The sequence below is a fragment of the Tachyglossus aculeatus genome, chromosome 16 (assembly GCF_015852505.1).
Source record: "Tachyglossus aculeatus isolate mTacAcu1 chromosome 16, mTacAcu1.pri, whole genome shotgun sequence".
NCBI lineage: Eukaryota > Metazoa > Chordata > Mammalia > Monotremata > Tachyglossidae > Tachyglossus > Tachyglossus aculeatus.
This window is the reverse complement of record NC_052081.1, coordinates 3,032,087-3,060,079: the sequence shown is the minus strand read 5'-3', so window position 1 is coordinate 3,060,079 and position 27,993 is coordinate 3,032,087. Positions and strand designations below refer to the sequence as shown.

The window sequence follows — 27,993 nt, the reverse complement described above, 5'->3', positions numbered from 1 at the left end:
TTTCCGGAGCCGTTTAATAGCCCCCCCTCCCCTCGCGAAACACGACCGTATACAAAATATAAAATATCTTAAATACTTATAAACAGGGGGGGGATAACCGAAAAAAATAGAACCGTATGAAAAGAGTCTCTGTGGCGGGGGCCGGCGGGCCTAGCAGGCCTTGAGACGGTAGTTGGCGGGGAAGGAGTAGGCGCGGCCGAGGACGAGGCGGTCCCGCAGCAGCTTGAAGAAGACGTAGTAGTTGCAGAAGAGGACGAGGGCCAGGGACAGAGTGTGGTTCCACTTGTCGGCGCGGAGCAGGGAGCACAGCTGGTACAGCACCAGGCCGCCCTCCATCACGAGCAGCACGTTCAGCAGTCGCAGCGGCCGGTGGAAGAGGAACTGCGGGGGTGGAGGGTGGACGGGCGTTCAGTACAGCGCTCCGTCGGACCGCCATCCCGGCCCGGAGGGGTCCGCCCGACTCCCCTTCCCCTCTTCCGAGCGGGCGGACTCGCCCGGTGGAGGCTGTTTGGTTTTTCAAATGGTATTCGCCGGGCGCTTACTACGTGCCGGGCGCTGCCCTAAGCGCCGGAGCGGATACGGGCTCACTCGGTCGGACCCAATAATAATAATAATGATGGCGTTTGTTAAGCCCACTGTTGGGTGGGGACTGTCTCTATATGTTGCCAATTTGTACTTCCCAAGCGCTTAGTACAGTGCTCTGCACTTAGTAAGCGCTCAATAAATACGATTGCTTGATTGATTAAGCACTTACTGATGATGATGGCGTTTGTTAAGCGCTTGATAATGATGGCGCATTTGTTAAGCGCTTACTGATGATGATAGCCCCCTTTTAGACTGTGAGCCCACTCTTGGGTAGGGACTGTCTCTATATGTTGCCAATTTGTACTTCCCAAGCGCTTAGTACAGTGCTCTGCACTTAGTAAGCGCTCAATAAATACAATTGCTTGATTGACTAAGCACTTACTGATGATGATGGCATTTGTTAAGCGCTTGATAATGATGGCGCATTTGTTAAGCGCTTACTGATGATGATAGCCCCCTTTTAGACTGTGAGCCCACTGTTGGGTAGGGACTGTCTCTATATGTTGCCAATTTGTACTTCCCAAGCGCTTAGTACAGTGCTCTGCACATGGTAAGCGCTCAATAAATACGATTGATTGATTGATTAAGCACTTACTGATGATGATGGCATTTGTTAAGCGCTTAATAATGATGGCATTTGTTAAGCGCTTACTGATGATGATAGCCCCCTTTTAGACTGTCAGCCCCCTTTTAGACTGTGAGCCCACTGTTGGGTAGGGACTGTCTCTGTACGTTGCCAATTTGTACTTCCCAAGCGCTCAGTACAGTGCTCTGCACATGGTAAGCGCTCAATAAATACGATTGATTGATTGATTGATTAAGCACTTACTGATGATGATGGCATTTGTTAAGCGCTTGATAATGATGGCGCATTTGTTAAGCGCTTACTGATGATGATAGCCCCCTTTTGGACTGTGAGCCCCCTTTTAGACTGTGAGCCCACTGTTGGGTAGGGACTGTCTCTATATGTTGCCAATTTGTACTTCCCAAGCGCTTAGTACAGTGCTCTGCACATGGTAAGCGCTCAATAAATACGATTGATTGATTAAGCGCTTACTGATGATGATGGCATTTGTTAAGCGCTTGATAATGATGGCGCATTTGTTAAGCGCTTACTGATGATGATAGCCCCCTTTTAGACTGTGAGCCCCCTTTTAGACTGTGAGCCCACTGTTGGGTAGGGACTGTCTCTATATGTTGCCAATTTGTACTTCCCAAGCGCTTAGTACAGTGCTCTGCACATAGTAAGCGCTCAATAAATACGATTGATTGATTGATTAAGCGCTTACTGATGATGATGGCATTTGTTAAGCGCTTGATAATGATGGCGCATTTGTTAAGCGCTTACTGATGATGATAGCCCCCTTTTAGACTGTGAGCCCACTGTTGGGTAGGGACTGTCTCTATATGTTGCCAATTTGTACTTCCCAAGCGCTTAGTACAGTGCTCTGCACTTAGTAAGCGCTCAATAAATACGATTGCTTGATTGATTAAGCACTTACTGATGATGATGGCGTTTGTTAAGCGCTTGATAATGATGGCGCATTTGTTAAGCGCTTACTGATGATGATAGCCCCCTTTTAGACTGTGAGCCCACTCTTGGGTAGGGACTGTCTCTATATGTTGCCAATTTGTACTTCCCAAGCGCTTAGTACAGTGCTCTGCACTTAGTAAGCACTCAATAAATACAATTGCTTGATTGATTAAGCACCTACTGATGATGATGGCATTTGTTAAGCGCTTGATAATGATGGCGCATTTGTTAAGCGCTTACTGATGATGATAGCCCCCTTTTAGACTGTGAGCCCACTGTTGGGTAGGGACTGTCTCTATATGTTGCCAATTTGTACTTCCCAAGCGCTTAGTACAGTGCTCTGCACATGGTAAGCGCTCAATAAATACGATTGATTGATTGATTAAGCACTTACTGATGATGATGGCATTTGTTAAGCGCTTAATAATGATGGCATTTGTTAAGCGCTTACTGATGATGATAGCCCCCTTTTAGACTGTGAGCCCCCTTTTAGACTGTGAGCCCACTGTTGGGTAGGGACTGTCTCTGTATGTTGCCAATTTGTACTTCCCAAGCGCTCAGTACAGTGCTCTGCACATGGTAAGCGCTCAATAAATACGATTGATTGATTGATTGATTAAGCACTTACTGATGATGATGGCATTTGTTAAGCACTTGATAATGATGGCGCATTTGTTAAGCGCTTACTGATGATGATAGCCCCCTTTTAGACTGTGAGCCCACTGTTGGGTAGGGACTGTCTCTATATGTTGCCAATTTGTACTTCCCAAGCGCTTAGTACAGTGCTCTGCACATGGTAAGCGCTCAATAAATACGATTGATTGATTAAGCGCTTACTGATGATGATGGCATTTGTTAAGCGCTTGATAATGATGGCGCATTTGTTAAGCGCTTACTGATGATGATAGCCCCCTTTTAGACTGTGAGCCCCCTTTTAGACTGTGAGCCCACTGTTGGGTAGGGACTGTCTCTATATGTTGCCAATTTGTACTTCCCAAGCGCTTAGTACAGTGCTCTGCACATAGTAAGCGCTCAATAAATACGATTGATTGATTGATTAAGCGCTTACTGATGATGATGGCATTTGTTAAGCGCTTGATAATGATGGCGCATTTGTTAAGCGCTTACTGATGATGATAGCCCCCTTTTAGACTGTGAGCCCACTGTTGGGTAGGGACTGTCTCTATATGTTGCCAATTTGTACTTCCCAAGCGCTTAGTACAGTGCTCTGCACTTAGTAAGCACTCAATAAATACGATTGATTGATTGATTGATTAAGCGCTTACTGATGATGATGGCATTTGTTAAGCGCTTGATAATGATGGCGCATTTGTTAAGCGCTTACTGATGATGATAGCCCCCTTTTAGACTGTGAGCCCACTGCTGGGTAGGGACTGTCTCTGTATGTTGCCAATTTGTACTTCCCAAGCGCTTAGTACAGTGCTCTGCACATGGTAAGCGCTCAATAAATACGATTGATTGATTGATTGATTAAGCGCTTACTGATGATGATGGCATTTGTTAAGCGCTTGATAATGATGGCGCATTTGTTAAGCGCTTACTGATGATGATAGCCCCCTTTTAGACTGTGAGCCCCCTTTTAGACTGTGAGTCCACTGTTGGGTAGGGACTGTCTCTATATGTTGCCAATTTGTACTTCCCAAGCGCTTAGTACAGTGCTCTGCACATGGTAAGCGCTCAATAAATACGATTGATTGATTAAGCGCTTACTGATGATGATGGCATTTGTTAAGCGCTTGATAATGATGGCGCATTTGTTAAGCGCTTACTGATGATGATAGCCCCCTTTTAGACTGTGAGCCCACTGTTGGGTAGGGACTGTCTCTGTATGTTGCCAATTTGTACTTCCCAAGCGCTTAGTACAGTGCTCTGCACATAGTAAGCGCTCAATAAATACGATTGATTGATTGATTAAGCACTTACTGATGATGATGGCATTTGTTAAGCGCTTGATAATGATGGCGCATTTGTTAAGCGCTTACTGATGATGATAGCCCCCTTTTAGACTGTGAGCCCACTGTTGGGTAGGGACTGTCTCTATATGTTGCCAATTTGTACTTCCCAAGCGCTTAGTACAGTGCTCTGCACATAGCAAGCGCTCAATAAATACGATTGATTGATTGATTAAGCACTTACTGATGATGATGGCATTTGTTAAGCGCTTGATATGACGGCGTATTTGTTAAGCGCTTACTGATGATGATAGCCCCCTTTTGGACTGTGAGCCCCCTTTTAGACTGTGAGCCCACTGTTGGGTAGGGACTGTCTCTATATGCTGCTAATTTGTACTTCCCAAGCGCTTAGTACAGTGCTCTGCACTTAGTAAGCGCTCAATTAATACGATTGATTGATTGATTGATTAAGCGCTTACTGATGATGGTGGCATTTGTTAAGCGCTTGATAATGATGGCGCATTTGTTAAGCGCTTACTGATGATGATAGCCCCCTTTTAGACTGTGAGCCCACTCTTGGGTAGGGACTGTCTCTGTATGTTGCCAATTTGTACTTCCCAAGCGCTTAGTACAGTGCTCTGCACATAGTAAGCGCTCAGTAAATACGATTGATTGATTGATTAAGCACTTACTGATGATGATGGCGCATTTGTTAAGCGCTTACTGATGATGATAGCCCCCTTTTAGACTGTGAGCCCCCTTTTAGACTGTGAGCCCACTGTTGGGTAGGGACTGTCTCTGTATGTTGCCAATTTGTACTTCCCAAGCGCTTAGTACAGTGCTCTGCACATGGTAAGCGCTCAATAAATACGATTGATTGATTGATTAAGCGCTTACTGATGATGATGGCATTTGTTAAGCGCTTGATAATGATGGCGCATTTGTTAAGCGCTTACTGCTGATGATAGCCCCCTTTTGGACTGTGAGCCCCCTTTTAGACTGTGAGCCCACTGTTGGGTAGGGGCTGTCTCTATATGTTGCCAATTTGTACTTCCCAAGCGCTTAGTACAGTGCCCTGCACACAGTAAGCACTCAATAAATACGATTGATGATGATGATGATGATGATGATGATGATGATGATGATGGCATTTAAGCGCTTACTATGTGCCAAGCACCGTTCTAAGCACTGCGGGGGGGATACAAGGTGATCGGGTTGTCCCACAGGGGGCTCACAGTCATCATCCCCATTTTACAGATGAGGGAACTGAGGCTCCGGGAAGTGAAGTGACTTGCCCCAGGTCACACGGCAGACACGTGGCAGAGTAGGAATTCAAACCCATGACCTCTGATTCCAAAGCCTGGGCTCTTTCCGCTGAACCATGCTGCTTACTATGTGCGAAGCACTGTTCTAAGCGCTGGGGGGATACAAGATGATCAGGTTATCCCACAAAGGGCTCACAGTCTTCAGCCCCATTTTGCAGATGAGGGAACTGAGGCCCAGAGAAGTGAAGCGACTCGCCCAAAGTCACCCAGCTGACAATTGGCGGAGTCGGGATTTGAACCTGCGACCTCGGACTCCAAAGCCCGGGCTCCTTCCACTGAGCCACGCTGCTTCTCCGCAATCCACAGCCCGCGTCCTGGTCTTCACCCCCATTTCGCAGATGAGGTCACCGAGGCTCAGAGAGGGGACGGGACTCGCCCAAGGTCGCACAGCGGCAGACGGGCGGCGGAGGCGGGATTAGAACCCGGGTCCTTCTCTCGGGCCCGGGATTTAACCACTTGGCCGCGGGAGAGGCAGACAACGGTCCAGGGAACAGCTTGATGCCCATCTCCCCCTCTAGACTGTCCGCTCATTGTGGGCAGGGAATGTGCCCGTTTAGTGTTCTACTGCACTCTCCCAAGCGCTTAGTACAGTGCTTGGCACATAGTAAGCGCTTAATGAACACCATTATTAATAAAGTGCTTTGCACATGGTCAGCGCTCAATAAATATGACAACGAACGAATGAATGGAAAGATCCGGCCGTAAATTGAGGCGGTGGGGGGGGGTCGGGTCTTCCTTATTGGGGATTAGCTCAGTCTCTACTGAGCTCTCTCAAGAGCTTAGTACAGTGTTTCGCACATAGTGAGCGCTTAATGAACACCATAATTAATACAGTGCTCTGCACACGGTCAGCGCTCAATAAATACGACTGAATGAACAAATGAATGGAAAGATCCGGCAGTAAATTGAGGCGGGGGGTGGGGGTCTTCCTTATTGGGGATTAGCTCGGTCTCTACTGCGCTCTCCCAAGCGCTTAGTACAGTGTTTGGCACATAGTAAGCGCTTAATGAACACCTATACAATTGATTGATTGATAGTAAGTGCTTAATGAACACCATTATTAATACAGTGCTCTGCACACGGTCAGCGCTCAATAAATACAACTGAATGAACAAATAAATGGAAAGACCCGGCCGTAAATTGAGGCGGGGGGGGGTCTCCTTTATTGGGGATTAGCTCGGTCTCTACTGAGCTCTCCCAAGCGCTTAGTACAGTGTTTGGCACATAGTAAGCGCTTAATGAACACCATTATTAATTAATACAGTGCGGTCAGCGCTCAATAAATACGACTGAATGAACAAATGAATGGAAAGATCCGGCCGTAAACTGAGGCGGTGGGGGTGGGGGGGGGGGTGTCTTCCTTATTGGGGATTAGCTCGGTCTCTACTGAGCTCTCCCAAGCGCTTAGTACAGTGTTAAATTGAGGCTGGGGGGGGTCTTCCTTATTGGGGATTAGCTCGGTCTCTACTGCGCTCTCCCAAGCGCTTAGTACAGTGTTTGGCACATAGTAAGCGCTTAACAAATACTATCATTATTATTATTATTAACAGCAGCGTGGCTCAATGGAAAGAGCCCAGGCTTTGGAGTCGGAGGTCATGGGTTCAAACCCCGGCTCCGCCAATTGTCAGTCCTGTGACTTTGGGCAAGTCACTTCTCTGTGCCTCAGTTCCCTCATCTGTAAAATGGGGCTGAAGACTGTGAGCCCCCCGTGGGGCACCCTCCTCACCCTGTGACCTCTGCAGCGCTTACAACAGTGCTTCGCACATAGTAAGCGCTTAACAAATACTATCATTATTATTCATTCATTCAATCGTATTTATTGAGCGCTTACTGTGTGCAGAGCACTGTACTAAGCGCTTGGGAAGTACAAATCAGCAACATATAGAGACGGTCCCTACCCATAAACGGGCTCACAGTCTAGAAGGGGGAGACTTGGGCAAGTCATCATCATCATCATCATCATCAATCGTATTTATTGAGCGCTTACTATGTGCAGAGCACTGTACTAAGCGCTTGGGAAGTACAAATTGGCAACATATAGAGACAGTCCCTACCCAACAGTGGGCTCACAGTCTAAAAGGGGGAGACAGAGAACGAAACCAAACATACTAACAAAATAAAATAAATAGAACAGATATGTACAGATAAATTAGAGTAAAAAAAAAAAAAAAAAAGTCACTTCTCTGTGCCTCAGTTCCCTCATCTGTAAAATGGGGCTGAAGACTGTGAGCCCCCCGTGGGGCACCCTCCTCACCCTGTAACCTCCGCAGCGCTTACAACAGTGCTTCGCACATAGTAAGCGCTTAATAATAATAATAATAATAATGATGGTGTTTGTTAAGCGCTTATTATGTGCAAAGCCATCATTATTATGATTATTAACAAACACCATCATTATCAGAGGCGGTCCGGGTGGGAATCGCTGGATAAAGGGGGTCGAAAATCCCAGATCCCGCCCGCTCGGGGTAACGCGGTCGGCCCCCCGGGTCTGTCCCCTCCCGAGCGCTCAGTGCAGTGCTCTGCACCCGGCGGGCGCTCAATAAATACGACCGACCGGACGAGGCCGGAGGCCGCGAGATACTTGCGTAGAAGCGGGCGTGGGAGACGTCCGAAGGCACGGCTACGTTATGGGGGCCCACGGCCCGGTAGAGGCAGCGACTGTGACGGACCAATACTCCCTGAGGCCATATGGTGCTTTCCGACCAGCTGGAGGGAGAGACACAGGGATGGAGACGCGGAGACCACCGTCACCTTGGCAACGGGATTCCCGGGGGGAAGCGGGTTCCGGAAACGCGGCGAGACCCGGGGGCGTTGGGACGCGCGGCGGGGTTGGGGCCGCGCGCCCCGCTTTGCTCGTGCGACTGAATGAACGACTCCCCACGGCGCAGATGGATCGATCGATCGATCGATCGTATTTATTGAGCGCTTACTGTGTGCGGAGCGCTGGACTCAGCGCTTGGCAACATCTGGAGACGGTCCCTACCCAACGGCGGGCTCACAGGCTAGAAGGGGGAGGCGGAGAACGAAAACCAAACATATCAACAAAATAAAATAAATAGAATAGATATGTACGAGTAAAATAAATAGATAAATAATGGATAGGTACAAACATATATACAGGTATCTGTATATATCTGTAAAAAATAGAATAGATATGTACAAGTAAAATAAATAATGAATAGGTACAAACATATATACAGGTGTCTGTATATATCTGTACCTGTAAAATAGATATGTACAAGTAAAATAAATAAATAAATAAATAAATAATGGATAGGTACAAACATATATACAGGTATCTGTATATATCTGTATCTGTAAAATAAATAGAATAGATATGTACAAGTAAATAAATAAATAATGAATAGGTACAAACATATATACAGGTATCTGTATATGTCTGTATCTGTAAAATAAGTAGAATAGATATGTACAAGTAAAATAAATAAATAAATAATGGATAGGTACAAACATATATGCAGGTATCTGTAGATATCTGTATCTGTAAAATAAATAGAATAGATATGTGCAAGTAAAATAAATAAATAAATAAATAATGAATAGGTACAGACATATATACAGGTATCTGTATATGTCTGTATCTGTAAAATAAGTAGAATAGATATGTACAAGTAAAATAAATAAAGAAATAATGAATAGGTACAAACATATATACAGGTATCTGTATATGTCTGTATCTGTAAAATAAGTAGAATAGATATGTACAAGTAAAATAAATAAATAAATAATGGATAGGTACAAACATATATACAGGTATCTGTATATATCTGCATCTGTAAAATAAATAGAATAGATATGTACAAGTAAAATAAATAAGTAAATAATGAATAGGTACAAACATATATACAGGTATCTGTATATATCTGTACCTGTAAATAGAATAGATATGTACAAGTAAAATAAATAAATAAATGGATAGGTACAAACATATATACAGGTATCTGTATATATCTGTATCTGTAAATAGAATAGATATGTACAAGTAAAATAAATAAATAAATGAATAATGAATAGGTACAAACATATATACAGGTACCTGTATATATCTGTATCTGACACTGTATCTATCTGTAGATATCTGTAATTGATTGTTTTAGCTATTTGTGATTAATGTCTGTCTCCCCCTCTAGACCGTGAGCTCGTTGTTGGGTAGGGACCGTCTCTATATGTTTCCAACTTGTACTTCCCAATTAATCAATCAATCAATCGATCAATCGTATTTATTGAGCGCTTACTGTGTGCAGAGCACTTGGGAAGTCCAAGTCGGCAACATCTAGAGACGGTCCCTACCCAGCAGTGGGCTCACAGTCTAGAAGGGGGAGATAGAGAACAAAACCAAACATCTTAACAAAATAAAATAGAATCGATACGTACAAGTAAAATAAATAAATAAATAATGGATATGTACAAACGTATATACAGGTATCTGTATATATCTGTATCTGTAAAATAAATAGAATAGATACGTACAAGCAAAATAAATAAATAAATAAATAATGAATGTGTACAAACATATATACAGGTATCTGTATATATCTGTATCTGTAAAATAAATAGAATAGATATGTACAAGTAAAATAAATAAATAAATAATGGAGAGGTACAAACATATATACAGGTATCTGTATATGTCTGTATCTGTAAAATAAGTAGAATAGATATGTACAAGTAAAATAAATACATAAATAATGGATAGGTGCAAACATATATACAGGTATCTGTATATATCTGTATCTGTAAAATAAATAGAATAGATATGTACAAGTAAAATAAATAAATAAATAATGGAGAGGTACAAACATATATACAGGTATCTGTATATGTCTGTATCTGTAAAATAAGTAGAATAGATATGTACAAGTAAAATAAATACATAAATAATGGATAGGTGCAAACATATATACAGGTATCTGTATATATCTGTATCTGTAAAATAAATAGAATAGCTATGTGCAAGTAAAATAAATAAATAATGAATGTGTACAAACATATATACACGTATCTGTATATATCTGTATCTGTAAAATAAATAGAATAGCTACGTACAAGTAAAATAAATCAATAAATAATGAATATGTACAAGCATATATACAGGTACCTGTATATATCTGTATCTGTAAAATAAGTAGAATAGATATGTACAAGTAAAATAAATAAATAAATAATGAATAGGTACAAACATATATACAGGCATCTGTATATATCTTTATCTTTAAAATAAATAGAATAGATATGTACAAGTAAAATAAATAAATAAAGAATGGATAGGTACAAACATATATACAGGTATCTGTATATGTCTGTATCTGATACTGTATCTATCTGTAGATATCTGTAACTGATTATTTTAGCTATTTGTGATTAATGTCTGCCTCCCCCTCTAGACCGTGAGCTCGTGGTTGGGTAGGGACCGTCTCTATATGTTTCCAACTTGTACTTCCCAATCAATCGGTCGTATTTATTGAGCGCTTACTGTGTGCAGAGCGCTTGGGAAGTCCAAGTTGGTCCCTACCCAACAGTGGGCTCACAGTCTAGAAGGGGGAGATGGAGAACGAAAACCAAACATCTTAACAAAATAGAATAAATAGAATAGATATGTACGAGTAAAATAAATAAATAAATAATGGATAGGTACAAACATATATACAGGTATCTGTATATATCTGTATCTGTAAAATAAATAGAATAGATATGTACAAGTAAAATAAATAAATAAATAATGAATAGGTACAAACATATATACAGGTATCTGTATATATCTGCATCTGTAAAATAAATAGAATAGATATGTACAAGTAAAATAAATAAATAAATAATGGATAGGTACAAACATATATACAGGTATCTGTATATGTCTGTATCTGTAAAATAAGTAGAATAGATATGTGCAAGTAAAATAAATAAATAATGAATAGGTACAAACATATATACAGGTATCTGTATATATCTGTATCTGTAAAATAAGTAGAATAGATATGTACAAGTAAAATAAATAAATAAATAATGAATAGGTACAAACATATATACAGGTATCTGTATATATCTGTATCTGTAAAATAAGTAGAATAGATATGTGCAAGTAAAATAAATAAATAATGAATAGGTACAAACATATATACAGGTATCTGTATATATCTGTATCTGTAAAATAAGTAGAATAGATATGTACAAGTAAAATAAATAAATAAATAACGAATAGGTACAAACATATATACAGGTATCTGTATATATTTGTATCTGTAAAATAAATAGAATAGATATGTACAAGTAAAATAAATAAATAAATAACGAATAGGTACAAACATATATACAGGTATCTGTACATATCTGTATCTGTATCTGATACTGTATCTATCTGTAGATATGTGTAATTGATTGTTTTAGCTATTTGTGATTAATGTCTGTCTCCCCCTCTAGACCATGAGCTCGTTGTTGGGTAGGGACCGTTTCTATATGTTTCCAACTTGTACTTCCCAATCAATCCATCAATCAATCGTATTTATTGAGCGCTTACTGTGTGCAGAGTGCTTGGAAAGTCCAAGTTGGCAACATCTAGAGACGGTCCCTACCCAACAGTGGGCTCACAGTCTAGAAGGGAGAGACAGAGAACAAAACCAAACATAGTAACAAAATAAAATAATGGAATATGTACAAGTAAAATAAATAGAGTAATAAATACGTAAAAACATATATACGGGTGCTGTGGGGAAGGGAAGGAGGTAAGGCGGGTGGGGAAGGAGGGGGCTCAGTCTGGGAAGGCCTCCTGGAGGAGGTGAGCTCTCAGTAGGGCCTTCAAGGGAGGAAGCGCTTAGTACAGTGCTCTGCACACAGTAAGTGCTCAATAAATACGATTGAATGAATGAATGAATGCTCATCCGAAGACTGGGAATTTCACACTAATGATAACCGCGACGGTGTCCGTCGAGCGCTCGCTATGTGCCAGGCGCCGTACTGGGCCCCGGGGTCGGACACGGCCCCCATCCCCGTTTTCCAGACGGGGGAGCTGAGGCCCAGAGAAGCCAAGTGACTTGACTAAGGTCAGGCAGTGTGGCTCAACGGAAAGAGCCCGGGCTTGGGAGTCAGAGGTCATGGGTTCGAATCCCGGCTACGCCAATTGTCAGCTGGGTGACTTTGGGCAAGTTACTTCACTTCTCCGGGCCTCAGTTCCCTCATCTGTCAAATGGGGATGAAGACCGCGAGCCCCCCGTGGGACAACCTGATCACCTTGTATCCTCCCCAGTGCTTAGAACAGTGCTTGGCACATAGCAAGCGCTTAACAAATACCACCATTATTATTATTATTATTCTCTAAGCCTCAGTTCCCTCATCTGTAAAATGGGGATGAAGATCGTGAGCCCCCCGTGGGACAACCTGATCACCTTGTATCCTCCCCAGCGCTTAGAACAGTGCTTGGCACATAGAAAGCGCTTAACAAATGCCACCATCATTATTATTATTATTATTATTATTCTCTAAGCCTCAGTTCCCTCATCTGTAAAATGGGGATGAAGACCGTGAGCCCCCCATGGGACAACCTGATCACCTTGTATCCTCCCCAGTGCTTAGAACAGTGCTTGGCACATAGCAAGCGCTTAACAAATGCCATCATTATTATTATCATTATTCTCTGAGCCTCAGTTCCCTCATCTGGAAAATGGGGATGAAGACTTTGAGCCCCCCATGGGACAACCTGATCACCTTGCATCCTCCCCAGCGCTTAGAACAGTGCTTCGCACACAGCAAGTGCTTAACAAATGCCATCATTATTAGGACAAGCGGCAGAGCAGGGATTAGAACCCAGGTCCTTCTGAGTCCCAGGCCTGGGTTAATTAATTAATTAATGATGGCATTTATTAAGCGCTTACTATGTGCAAAGCACCCTTCTAATAATAATAATAATAATAATAATAATGATGACGGCATTTATTAAGCGCTTACTATGTGCAAAGCACTGTTCTAAGCTCTGGGAAGGTTACAAGGTGATCAGGTTGTCCCACGGGGGGGCTCACAGTCTTCACCCCCATTTTGCAGATGAGGGAACTGAGGCCCAGAGAAGTGAAGTGACTGGCCCAAAGTCACCCAGCTGACAAGTGGCGGAGCCGGGATTTGAACCCACGACCTCTGACTCCAAAGCCCGGGCTCTTTCCACCGAGCCACGCCGCTTCTAAGCGCTGGGGAGGATACAAGGTGATCAGGTTGTCCCACGGGGGGGCTCACAGTCTTCACCCCCATTTTGCAGATGAGGGAACTGAGGCCCAGAGAAGTGAAGTGACTTGCCCAAAGTCACCCAGCTGACAACTGGCAGAGCAGGGATTTGAACCCATGACCTCTGACTCCAGAGCCCGGGCTCTTTCCACCGAGCCACGCCGCTTCTAAGCGCTGGGGAGGATACAAGGTGATCAGGTTGTCCCACGGGGGGGCTCACAGTCTTCACCCCCATTTTGCAGATGAGGGAACTGAGGCCCAGAGAAGTGAAGTGACTGGCCCAAAGTCACCCAGCTGAGTGGCAGAGCCGGGATTTGAACCCACGACCTCTGACTCCAGAGCCCGGGCTCTTTCCACCGAGCCACGCGGGTTCTGACTGCTAGGCCGCGGGGGCGTGTGTGGAGGGGGCGGGGAGTGGGGTGGGGGGTGTCTCACATGTGCTGCGGCGCGTTGCTGTAGGAGCCGTGTTCGAGCTTCTGCCAGCTGCCCAGGTGGGCGGCGGCCCGGTGCAGCAGGTCGCAATACTTGGGCGGCAACAGCTGGGCCGTCAGCATGACGAAGGCGTTGACCCACACCATGATCAGGTGCTCGCAGGACCAGCGCATGTCGTAGTACTGCGTGCTCTGCAAGACAGCGCCGGGGACGCGTCCGTTCCTGCCGTCCTATTTACTGAGCGCTCACGATACAACCCCTGTTTTGCTGTCGGTCTCCCCAAGGCTGCGAGCCCCTCGTTGGGTAGGGACCGTCTCTATACCAAGGAAGGGCCAGGACTGTGAGCCCGCTGTTGGGTAGGGATCGATCAATCAATCAATCGTATTTATTGAGCGCCTACTGTGTGCAGAGCACTGGACTAAGCGCTTGGGAAGTACAAGCGCTTCCCAAGTACAAGGGATGATGGCATTTGTTCCGGCGGGGGGATACATTCATTCATTCAGTCATTCAATCGTATTTATTGAGCGCTTACTGTGTGCAGAGCACTGGACTAAGCGCTTGGGAAGTACAAGCGCTTCCCAAGTACAAGGGATGATGGCATTTGTTCCGGCGGGGGGATACATTCATTCATTCAGTCATTCAATCGTATTTATTGAGCGCTTACTGTGTGCAGAGCACTGTACTAAGCGCTTGGAAAGTCCAAGTTGGCAACATTTAGAGAAAGTCCCTACCCACCGGTGGGCTCACAGTCTTATACATATCTATTCTATTTGTCCATATCTATTCTATTTATTTTATTTTGTTAGTACGTTTGGTTTTGTTCTCTGTCTCCCCCTTTTAGACCGTGAGCCCACTGTTGGGTAGGGACCGTCTCTAGATGTTGCCAACTTGGACTTCCCAAGCGCTTAGTCCAGTGCCCTGCACCCAGTAAGCGCTCAATAAATACGATTGATGATGATGATAGTAATAATAATAATAATGAGAGCATTTATTAAGCGCTTACTATGTGCAAAGCACTGTTCTAAGCGCTGGGGAGGTTACAAGGTGATCAGGTTGTCCCACAGGAGGCTCACAGTCTTCATCTCCATTTTCCAGATGAGGGAACTGAGGCTCAGAGAAGTGAAGTGACTTGCCCGAAGTCACCCAGCTGACAACTGGCGGAGTTGGGATTTGAACCCACGACCTCTGACTCCAAAGCCCGGGCTCTTTCCCCTGAGCCACGCTGCTTCTCGTGTCATATAGAGATGACTGTCTCTAGATGTTGCCAACTTGGACTTCCCAAGCGCTTAGTCCAGTGCTCTGCACCCAGTAAGCGCTCAATAAATACGATTGATGATGATGATAATAATAATAATGAGAGCATTTATTAAGCGCTTACTATGTGCAAAGCACTGTTCTAAGTGCTGGGGAGGTTGCAAGGTGATCAGGTTGTCCCACAGGAGGCTCCCAGTCTTCATCCCCATTTTCTAGATGAGGGAACTGAGGCCCAGAGAAGTGAAGTGACTTGCCCAAAGTCACCCAGCTGACAAGTGGCGGAACCGGGATTTGAACCCACGACCTCTGACTCCAAAGCCCAGGCTCTTTCCTCTGAGCCACGCTGCTTCTCATGTCATATAGAGATGACTGTCTCTCTATGTTGCCAACTTGGACTTCCCAAGCGCTTAGTCCAGTGCTCTGCACCCAGTAAGTGCCCAATAAATACGATTGATGATGATGATAATAATAATAATAATGAGAGCATTTATTAAGCGCTTACTATGTGCAAAGCACTGTTCTAAGCGCCGGGGAGGTTACAAGGTGATCAGGTTGTCCCACAGGAGGCTCCCAGTCTTCATCCCCATTTTCCAGATGAGGGACCTGAGGCCCAGAGAAGTGAAGTGACTTACCCAAAGTCACCCAGCTGACAAGTGGCGGAGCCGGGATTTGAACCCACGCCCTCTGACTCCAAAGCCCGGGCTCTTTCCACTGAGCCACGCCGCTTCTCGCGTCATATAGAGATGACTGTCTCTCTATGTTGCCAACTTGGACTTCCCAAGCGCTTAGTCCAGTGCTCTGCACCCAGTAAGCGCTCAATAAATACGATTGATGATGATGATAATAATAATAATAACGAGAGCATTTATTAAGCGCTTACTATGTGCAAAGCACTGTTCTAAGCGCTGGGGAGGTTACAAGGTGATCAGGCTGTCCCACGGGAGGCTCACAGTCTTCATCCCCATTATCCAGATGAGGGACCTGAGGCCCAGAGAAGTGAAGTGACTTACCCAAAGTCACCCAGCTGACAAGTGGCAGAGCCGGGATTTGAACCCACGCCCTCTGACTCCAAAGCCCGGGCTCTTTCCACTGAGCCACGCTGCTTCTCGCATCATATAGAGATGACTGTCTCTCTATGTTGCCAACTTGGACTTCCCAAGCGCTTAGTCCAGTGCTCTGCACCCAGTAAGCGCTCAATAAATACGATTGATGATGATGATAATAATAATAATAATGATAGCATTTATTAAGCGCTTACTATGTGCAAAGCACTGTTCTAAGCACCAGGGAGGTTACAAGGTGATCAGGTTGTCCCACAGGAGGCTCCCAGTCTTCATCCCCATTTTCCAGATGAGGGAACTGAGGCCCAGAGAAGTGAAGTGACTTGCCCAAAGTCACCCAGCTGACAATTGGCAGAGCCAGGATTTGAACCCACGCCCTCTGACTCCAAAGCCCGGGCTCTTTCCCCTAAGCCACGCCGCTTCTCGCGTCACATAGAGATGACTGCCTCTCTATGTTTCCAACTTGGACTTCCCAAGCGCTTAGTCCAGTGCCCTGCACCCAGTAAGCGCTCAATACGATTGATTGATTAGAAAGATTAGAAAGTCTTTTAGACTGGGAGCCCACTGTTGGGTAGGGACTGTTGTATTTGTACTTCCCAAGCGCTTAGTCCAGTGCTCTGCACATAGTAAGCGCTCAATAAATACGATTGATGATGATGATGATGAAACATATTAACAAAATAAAATAAATAGAATATGTCCAAATGGAGGGGGGGGACGGAGAACGAAGCAGCGTGGCTGGAGAAGCAGCGTGGCTCAGTGGAAAGAGCCCGGGCTTTGGAGTCAGAGGTCATGGGTTCGAATCCCCACTCCGCCACATGTCTGCTGTGTGACCTTGGGCAAGTCACTTAACTTCTCTGAGCCTCAGTGACCTCATCTGTAAAATGGGGATGAAGACTGCGAACCCCACATGGGACAACCTGATCACTTTGTATCCCCCCCCCAGCGCTTAGAACAGTGCTTTGCACATAGTAAGCGCTTAACAAATGCCAACATTATTATTATTATTATCAATCAATCAATCAATCAATCAATCGTATTTATTGAGCGCTTACTATGTGCAGAGCACTGTACTAAGCGCTTGGGAAGTACAAATTGGCAACACATAGAGACAGTCCCTACCCAACAGTGGGCTCACAGTTTAAAAGGGGGAGACAGAGAACAGAACCAAACATACCAACAAAATAAAATAGGATAGAAATGTACAAGTAAAATAAATAGAGTAATAAATATGTACAACCATATATACATATATACAGGTGCTATGGGGAAGGGAAGGAGGTAAGATGGGGGGATGGAGAGGGGGACGAGGGGGAGAGGAAGGAAGGGGCTCAGTCTGGGAAGGCCTCCTGGAGGAGGTGAGCTCTCAGCAGGGCCTTGAAGGGAGGAAGAGAGCGAGCTTGGCGGAGGGGCAGAGGGATTGGGGGCATTCCGGGCCCAGGGGAGGACGTGGGCCGGGGGTCGACGGCGGGACAGGCGAGAACGAGGTACAGTGAGGTTATTTTATTAACAAAATAAAATAAATAGAATATGTCCAAATGGAGTGGCCACCCGCCCCCTGGCAGAGCCGTTACCTTGACGAAGCAGAGGGGCAGGAAAGCTACGTAGTAGGCGCTGGACAGGGAATTGAAGAGCACTTCCTTGAGGCGGCGGTTGAAGTCGGCCTTGAGGCCGTCCACCTCGCTGCGGATCAGGGCGGGCGACGGCGGGCAGCTGTGGCTGGGCAGGGGCGGGGCGCGGTGCCACTGCTCCCGCAGGGATGCCCGCAGCATGGCCACCAGATCCTTGGGCCGGCCCCCGCCTCCGGCCCCTTCCTCCTCATCCTCCTCCTCCTCCTCCTCCTCCTCCTCCTCCGCGGCAGCGACCACCAAGCCGTAGGCGGGCGGCGAGGGCGGGCGCGGGCGCCCGTCTTGGTGGAAGCAGGAGAGGGGCACGTAGACGCCGAACCTGAGGGCCGAGGGCAGCGCCCGCTTACCGACCGGGCGCGAGCCCGGAGCTCGTTCGGTCACTGGGCTGGCGCGTGGCCTAGCGCTTAGGACAGCGCTTTGCACAGAGTAAGCGCTTTATAAATCCCACCATCACCATCATCATTCATTCAGTCGTATTTATTGAGCGCTTCCTGTGCGCAGGGCACCGGACTGAGCGCTTGGGAAGTACGAAAGAAAAAAACCCCCCAAAATGGCATTTGTTAAGCGCTTACTATGTGCCAAGCACTGTTCTAAGCCCTGGAGGGGGGTTACAAGGGAATCAAGTTGTCCCACGTGGGACTCACAGTCTTAACCCCCATTTTACAGATGAGGTAGCTGAGGGACAGAGAAGTGAAGCGACTTGCCCGAAGTCACACAGCGGCCAAGTGGCGGAGGCGGGATTAGAACCCAGGACCTCCGGCTCCCAAGCCCGGGCTCTTTCCACTGAGCAAGGCTGCTTCTCAAGAATAATAATGATGGCATTTGTTAAGCGCTTACTATGTGCAAAGCACTGTTCTAAGCGCTGGGGGGGATATAACATGAGTTGGCAATGTGTAGAGACGGTCCCTACCCAACAGTGGACATTCATTCATTCAATCGTTATTTATTGAGCGCTTCCTGTGTGCAGAGCACTGGACTGAGCGCTTGGGAAGTACAAGTTGGCAACATCCAGAGACGGTCCCTACCCAACAGTGGACATTCATTCATTCGATCGCATTTATTGAGCGCTTACTGTGTGCAGAGCACTGGACTAAGCGCTTGGGAAGTACGAGTTGGCAACATGTAGAGATGGTCCCTACCCAACAGTGGACATTCATTCGTTCATTCAATCATATTTATTGAGCGCTTACTAGAGACAGTCCCTACCCAACAGTGGACATTCATTCATTCAATCGTATTTATTGAGCGCTTCCTGTGTGCAGAGCACTGGACTGAGCACTTGGGAAGTACACGTTGGCAACATGTAGAGACGGTCCCTACCCAACAACAAACATCACTATTATTCTTCCGAGGTCAAGGCGAGGGCATCCCGCCGGGGAACTCAGTCCGATCCCGCCGGGAAGGGGATGGGACGGGAGGGCGGGCACTCACGGGTAGCCGAGGAAGAGGAGGTTGAGGACGGAGTGGCTCCGGAACAGGTTGATGAGGGTCCAGCACAGCAGCCAGCCGCACAGGGTGAGGAGCGCCAGGCGGGCCGCGATCAGGGCCAGGTACCTGCCCAGGGAGCGGGCATCCGCGCGGGAGGCCTGCGGCCCCGCGCCCGCCGTCAGGAGGGCGCCGACGCTGGGGGAGACTCCCCCCGGCGGGTGCCCGCCTCTCCCCCCCGCCCCGGGGCCGCCGCTGGGCGCTTACCTCCGAGACCAGGGCCCACACCAGCCTGCGCGCCAACATCACGGCGATGAACGCGGCCAGGTGGTAGTCGATGAGGTGGAAATTCTGCGGGGGAGAAGGGCGGGTCCGGCGCCGTCCCCTGGCACGGCGACGCGGCCCGGTCCCCCGCTGTGTGCCCTCGGGCCGGTCCCTTGGCTTCTCTGGGCCTCCCCCGGGGATCGAGACCGCGACCCCCGCGTGAGACGGGGAAGGCGTTGGCACTGAGGGTTCTGGGGCGTGCCCCCGGGGGCATCAGTGGAGAGCGCCCGGGCTTTGGGGTCAGAGGTCATGGGTTCAAATTTTGTTAATATGCGTTGTTTTGTTGTCTGTCTCCCCCTTCTAGACTGTGAGCCCGCTGTTGGGTAGGGACCGTCTCTAGATGTTGCCAACTTGGACTTCCCGAGCGCTTAGTCCAGTGCTCTGCACACAGCAAGCGCTCAATAAATACGACTGAATGAATGAATGAAGGCATCCGGCCTCGTCGTAGCCGTCGGGCGCCTACTCTGCGCAGAGCGCTGACCGGATGATGGAATGATAGACGGACGACGACGGGCATGAGGGACTGGCGGGTGTCTTCCCCCGACGCTCAGAAGGCGCTTAGCAAGTACCATCATCGCCACCATCATCACCTCTGGACCGTCATTATCATCATCATCAATCGCATTTATTGAGCGCTTACTATGTGCAGAGCACTGGACTAAGCGCTTGGGAAGTACCAATTGGCAACATATAATAATAATAATGGCATTTATTAAGCGCTTACTATGTGCAAAGCACTGTTCTAAGCACTGGGGGATACCAGGTGATCAGGTTGTCCCACATGGGGCTCACAGTCTTAGTCCCATTTTACACATGAGGTAACTGAGGCACAGAGAAGTTAAGTGGCTTGCCCAAGGTCCCACAGCCGACAAGTGGCAGAGCCGGGATTCGAACCCATGACCTCTGACTCCAGAGCCCGGGCTCTTTCCACTGAGCCATGCTGCTTCTCTTCTCTTAACATCTAGAGACAGTCCCTACCCAACAGTGGGCTCGCAGTCTAAAAGGGGGAGACAGAGAACAAAACCAAACATACTAACAAAATAAAATAAATAGAATAGATATGGACAAGTAAAATAAATAAATAGAGTAATAAATATGTACCAACATATATACATATATACGTCACCCGGCTGCGGGCGGGGAACGTGTCCGCTTAGCGTCGTGGTAGGCGCTCACTAAATACGACCGGACCGTGACCGGCCGGCCGCCGCGACTCACCAGGGAGGTGCAGGAGGCGGGGTGGTTGTAGGGATACCACCAGACGGTTTTGTAGATGTTGATGTACTGGGTGAAGAGGGCGACCAGCAAGTAGACCAAGAAGAGGGCCTCGAAGAGCAGGCTCCCGTCCGCGGGCAGGTCCGGGATCTGGCGGTGCCGCACGGGCTCGGGCGTGATCAGCGCCGTCACGGGGGCGGACGGCAGGCTCACCGGGCCGCCGTTCCTAAGACATCCCCGGGGGTGGAGGGACTGGGTGCCGGCGCTTACAACAGTGCCGGGCACGTAGTGAGCGCCTGACACCAATGCCCGCCCTCCACACATCCGCCTCGCTTCCTCCCTTCAAAGCCCTACTGAGAGCTCACCTCCTCCGGGAGGCCTTCCCGGACTGAGCCCCCTTTTCCCTCTCCTCCTTCCCCTCCCCACGGCACCTGTATATTCATTCAGTCGTATTCAGTCCCTTCAAGGCCCTGCTGAGAGCTCACCTCCTCCAGGAGGCCTTCCCAGACTGAGTCCCTTCCTTCCTCTCCCCCTCGTCCCCCTCCCCATCCCCCCATCTTACCTCCTTCCCTTCCCCACAGCACCTGTATATATGTTTGTACATATTTATTACTCTATTTTACTTGTACATATCTATTCTATTTATTTTAGAATAAATGGAATAAATAAATAAATAGAATATTTATTTAGCACCTGTATATATGTATACCTGTATATATGTATATATGGTTGTACATATTTATTACTCTATTTATTTATTTATTTATTTTACTTGTACATTTCTCTCCTATTTATTTTATTTTGTTGGTATGTTTGGTTCTGTTCTCTGTCTCCCCCTTTTAGACTGTGAGCCCGCTGTTGGGTAGGGACTGTCTCTATGTGTTGCCAATTTGTACTTCCCAAGCGGTTAGTACAGTGCTCTGCACATAGTAAGCGCTCAATAAATACGATTGATTGATTGATTGATTTTATTTTGTTAGTATGTTTGGTTTTGTTCTCTGTCTCCCCCTTTTAGACTGTGAGCCCGCTGTTGGGTAGGGACTGTCTCTATATGTTGCCAACTTGTACTTCCCAAGCGCTTAGTACAGTGCTCTGCACATAGTAAGCGCTCAATAAATACAATTGATGATGATGATGATTTATTGAGCGCTTACTGTGTGCAGAGCACCGTACTAAGCGCTTGGGAAGTCCAAGTTGGCAACGTCTAGAGATGGTCCCTACCCAACAGCGGGCTCACAGTCTAGAAGGGGGAGACGGAGAACAAAACAAAGCATATTAACAAAATAAAATAAATAGAATAGATATGCACAAATAAAATAAAAATGGAGTAATAAATCCGTACAAACATATATACGTATATACAGGTGCTGTGGGGAGGGGAAGGAGGTAAGGCGGGGAGGATGGAGAGGGGGAAGACGGGGAGAGGAAGGAGGGGGCTCAGTCTGGGAAGGCCTCCTGGAGGAGGTGAGCTCTCACCTGCATATATGTTTGTACCGATTTATTACTCTATTTCACTTATACGTATTTACTATTCCATATTCAGAGAAGCAGCATGGCTCAGCGGAAAGAGCCCGGGCTTTGGAGTCAGAGGTCGCGGGTTCGAATCCCAACTCCGCCACCTGTCAGAGGGGGGACTTTGGGCAAGTCACTTCACTCCTCTGTGCCTCAGTGACCTCATCTGGAAAATGGGGACGAAGACTGTGAGCCCCCCGTGGGACAACCCGATCACCCTGTAACCTCCCCGGCGCTTAGAACAGTGCTTTGCACATAGTAAGCGCTTAATAAATACGATTGAATGAATGAATAAATGCCATCATTATTATTATTACTGTTGCCAACTTGTACTTCCCAAGCGCTTAGTCCAGTGCTCTGCACACAGTAAGCGCTCAATAAACACGACTGAATGAATGAATGAATAAATGCCATCATTATTATTATTATTTATTTTGTTAATGATGTGCATCTAGCTTTAATTCTATTTGTTCTGACGACTTGACACCCGTCCACATGTTCTGTTTTGTTGTCCATCTCCCCCTTCTACACCGTGAGCCCGTTGTTGGGTAGGGACCGCCTCTATAGGTTGCCAACTTGGACTTCCCAAGCGCTTAGTCCAGTGCTCTGCACACAGTAAGCGCTCAATAAATACGACTGAATGAACGAATGAATGTTTCCTAGACCGTAAGCTCATTTTGGACGGGGAACATTTCTGCTTTTAGACTGTGAGCCCGCTGCTGGGTAGGGACCGTCCCTATATGTTGCAAACTTGTACTTCCTGAGCGCTTAGTCCAGTGCTCTGCACACAGTAAGCGCTCAATAAATACGATTGAATGAATGAATAAATGTCATCATTATTATTATTATTAATTTTGTTAATGATGTGCATCTAGCTTTAATTCTACTTGTTCTGACGACTTGACACCCATCCACATGTTCTGTTTTGTGGTCTGTCTCCCCCTTCTAGACTGTAAACCCGTTGTCGGGTAGGGACCGTCTCTATATGTTGCAAACTTGTACTTCCTGAGTGCTTAGTCCAGTGCTCTGCACACAGTAAGCGCTCAATAAATACGACTGAATGAATGAGTGAATAAATGCCATCATTATTGTTATCTATTTTGTTAATGATGTGCAGCTAGCTTTAATTCTACCTGTTCTGACGACTTGACACCCGTCCACATGTTCCGTTTTGTCGTCCGTCTCCCCCTTCTAGACCGTGAGCCCACTGTCGGGTAGGGACCGCCTCTATAGGCTGCCGACTTGGACCTCCCAAGCGCTTAGTCCAGTGCTCTGCACACAGTGAGCGCTCAATAAATACAACTGAATGAATAATAATGATGGCATTTATTAGGCCTATGTGCAAAGCACTAAGCGCTGGGGAGGTTACAAGGTGATGAGGTCGTCCCCCATGGGGCTCACAGTCTTCATCCCCGTTGGACAGATGAGGGGACTGAGGCCCAGAGAAGTGAAGCGGCTTGCCCGAGGTCACCCGGCTGACCGGGATTTGAACCCAGGACCTCTGACTCCAAAGCCCGGGCTCTTTCCGCTGAGCCGCGCTGCTTCTCGTGAGTCCTACCGGGGGTTACCTGGTCCTCAGGGCGGCTCCGTTGGCACAGTTCCCGCCCACCAGGGTCTGGAGCGAGGGCAAGGCCGAGCGGCTGAGCTGTTGCCGGCTGGGGCCCCTCCGTCCGCCGGGCATGTCTGGGGAGCCTCCGCCGGGCCCCGACCCGTCCCGCCGCTGAAAGACAGACACCGGGAGGCGTCCAGTACACCACCCGGGACGCCCGGCCTCGCCCCCGGGCCCCGGGCCACCCACCCTCAAGAAAGGATGGGGCCGAAAGCTGCCCTCCAGATAATAACAATAATAATGGTATTTATTACCATTACTCACCTCCTTCCCTTCCCCACAGCACCTGCATATATGTATGTACAGATTTATTACTCTATTTTACTTGTACATACCTATTCTATTCATTTTATTTTGTTAGTATGTTTGGTTTTGTTCTCTGTCTCCCCCTTTTAGACTGTGAGCCCGCTGTTGGGGAGGGACTGTCTCTAGATGTTGCCAACTTGGACTTCCCAGTGCTCTGCACACAGTAAGCGCTCAATAAATACGATTGATTGAGTGATTATTAAGCGCTTACTACGTGCCAAGCACTGTTCTAAGCGCTGGGGAGGATACAAGGTGATCTGGTTGTCCCTCGGAGGACTCACGGTCTTCATCCCCATTTTACAGATGAGGGCACTGAGGCACAGGGGACCGAGGGCAGGGATCCCCCGTAATCACTACGGGATTCTCCCCGGTGCCCAGGAATAATAATGATAATGGCATTTGTTAAGCGCTTACTACGTGCCAAGCACTGTTCTAAGCGCTGGGGAGGATACAAGGTGATCAGGTTGTCCCTCGGGGGGCTCACAGTCTTCATCCCCATTTTACAGATGAGGTCACTGAGGGACAGGGGACCGAGGGCAGGGATTCCCCCGTAATCACTACGGGATTCTCCCCGGTGCCCAGGAATAATAATGATAATGGCATTTGTTAAGCGCTTACTATGTGCCAAGCACTGTTCTAAGCGCTGGGGGGGGACAAGGTGATCAGGTTGTCCCACATGGAGCTCACAGTCTTCATCCCCATTTCCAGATGAGGTAATTGAGGCTCAGAGAGTGAAGTGGCTTGCCCCAGGTCGCACAGCTGACAATTGGCAGAGCCGGGATTTGAACCCACGACCTCTGACTCCCAAGACCGGGCTCTTTCCACTGAGCCACGCTACCTCCTCTTTAACTTCTAAGACTTTTTGACTTCTTTGACTTGCCCAAAGTCACACGGCTGACAATCGGCGGAACCGGGATTTGAACCCACGACTTCTGACTCCCGAGCCCGGGCTCTTTCCACTAAGCCACGCTGCTACTTCTTTGACTTGCCCAAAGTCACACGGCTGACAGTCGGCGGAGCCGGGATTTGAACCCACGACCTCTGACTCCCGAGCCCGGGCTCTTTCCACTGAGCCACGGCGCTCCTAATGATAACGACGGCATTTGTTAAGCGCTTACTATGTGCCGAGCACTGTTTTAAGCGCCAAACGCCGCCTAACACACGGGACGCTAACTCCCGGAAGGTGGGGATCGTGTCTACTACGCAGTGGTATTTACTGAGCGCCTACCGCGTCCGGAGCGCCGTGCTAAGCGGGAAAGAGCCCGGGCTTGGGAGTCGGAGGTCATGGGTTCTAATCCCAGCTCTGCCACTTGTCAGCTGGGTGACTTGGGGCAAGTCACTTCACTTCTCCGGGCCTCAGTTTCCTCATCTGTAAAATGGGGATTAAGACTGTGAGCCCCAATCAATCAATCGTATTTATTGAGCGCTTACTGTGTGCAGAGCACTGTACTAAGCGCTTGGGAAGTACAAGTTGGCAAAATATGGAGACGGTCCCTACCCAACAGTGGGCTCACAGTCTAGAAGGGGGAGACAGCGAATAAAACAAAACATATTAACAAAATAAAATAAATAGAATAAATATGTACAAGTAAAATAAATAGAGTAAAAAATACGTGCAAACATATATACATATATACGCGGGGGACAACCTGATCACCTTGCATCCTCCCCAGCGCTTAGAACAGTGCTTTGCACATAGTAAGCGCTTAACAAATGCTATCATTATTTATTGATTGATTATTCTCTGGGCCTCAGTTTCCTCATCTGTAAAATAGGAATTAAGACTTTGAGCTCCCGTGTGGGACAACCTGATCACCTTGTAACCTCCCCAGTGCTTAGAACAGTGCTTGGCACATAGTAAGCGCTTAACAAATGCCAATCATTATTATTATTATGACCCCACAGGCAATAGGCTCTGTCCAACGTTCAATTCATTCATTCAATTGTATTTATTGAGCGCTTACTGTGTGCAGAGCACTGAGCTAAGCGCTTGGGAAGTCCAAGTTGGCAACATATAGAGACGGTCCCGACCCAACGGCGGGCTCTTCAATCTACCACACTCTCCTAGGCGCTCAGCACAGGGGTCGGCACGCGGCTCTACCATGCTCTCCGGAGCGCTCAGCACAGTGCTCGCCACCTGCTCCGTCAATGTGCCCGACTGACAGATGGGACAACTAAGACTCGGTCTACTGAGATGAAGACAAGAGAAGCAGCGTGGCTCAGTGGGTGGAGCCCGGGCTTGGGAGTCACAGGTCCTGGGTTCTAATCCCGCCTCTGCCACTTATCAGCTGGGTGACTCTGGGCGAGCCACTTGGCTTCTCTGGGCCTCAGTTCCCTCATCTGGAAAATGGGGGTGACGACCGGGAGCCCCACGTGGAGTCACAAGTCCTGGGTTCTAATCCCGCCTCTGCCACTTAGCTGGGTGACTTTGGGCGAGTCACTTGGCTTCTCTGGGCCTCAGTTCCTTCATCTGGAAAATGGGGGTGACGACCGGGAGCCCCACGTGGGACAACCTGATCACCTCGTATCGACCCCGGCGCTCAGAACGGTACTCGGCACATAGTGAGCGCTTGCTTAACAAATACCATCATTATCACTGGAGAGGCAGCGTGGCTCAATGGAATGAGCCCGGGCTTTGGAGTCGGAGGTCATGAGTTCAAATCCTGACTCTGCCACTTGTCAGCTGGGTGACTTTGGGCAAGTCACTCAACTTCTCTGGGCCTCAGTCACCTCATCTGTCAAATGCGAATAAAGACTGTGAGCACCACCACCCCCGCACGTGGGACAACCTGATCCCCTTGTAACCTCCCCAGCGCTTAGAACAGCGCTTTGCACATAGTAAGCGCTTAATAAATGCCATCATTATTCTTCTTCTCTGGGCCTCAGTTCCCTCATCTGTAAAATGGGGATGAAGCCTGTGAGCCCCCCGGGGGACAACCTGATCCCCTTGTAACCTCCCCAGCGCTTTGAACGGCACTTGACACATAGTAAGCGCTTAATAAATGCCATCATCATTATTATTATTATTCTCTGGGCCTCAGTTCCCTCATCTGTAAAATGGGGATGAAGCCTGTGAGCCCCCCGGGGGACAACCTGATCCCCTTGTAACCTCCCCAGCGCTTAGGACAGCACTGGGCACATAGTAAGCGCTTAATAAATGCCATCATCATTATTATTATTATTCTCTGGGCCTCAGTTCCCTCATCTGCAAAATGGGGATGAAGACTGTGAGCCCCCCGTGGGGCAACCTGATCACCCTGTAGCCTCCCCAGCGCTTAGCACATAGTAAGCGCTTAACAATTGTCATTATTATTATTATTATTATTATTATTATTATTCTCTGGGCCTCAGTTCCATCTGTAAAATGGGGATGAAGCCTGTGGGCCCCAAGGGGGGCCACCTCATCACTTTGTGTCCCCCTCCCCCCGCGCTGAGAACAGTGCTGTGCACATAGTAAGCGCTTCACAAATACCATCGTTATTATTATTATTAATTATTATTGTTATTATTATAGGAAGCGCTTAACAGACCCCGTTGGAAGATAAAAAGAGAAAGAGACCAAATGGGGAGGGGGGAGGGGGCGCGGCTACTCACGCCTGGGGGGCGTCCCGGCCGGCGGGGGGGGGTGAGGGGTCAGAGGTCAG

General features: G+C 47.5%; 1 protein-coding gene across 1 annotated transcript; it reads right to left on the bottom strand.

The window, feature by feature from the left end:
- Window positions 1-27,992, bottom strand: TMEM39A (transmembrane protein 39A). The gene is made up of 9 exons (XM_038757871.1): window positions 27,944-27,992; window positions 24,003-24,154; window positions 20,926-21,148; window positions 19,651-19,734; window positions 19,390-19,544; window positions 17,905-18,277; window positions 14,019-14,206; window positions 7,943-8,063; window positions 1-381 (listed from the first exon to the last, which is right to left on the bottom strand). The coding sequence occupies exons 2-9, from the start codon at window positions 24,113-24,115 to the stop codon at window positions 151-153; spliced, it is 1,488 nt and encodes a 495-aa protein (XP_038613799.1). The 5' UTR covers window positions 24,116-24,154; window positions 27,944-27,992; the 3' UTR covers window positions 1-150.
- Between the last annotated feature and the right edge of the window lies 1 nt (window position 27,993).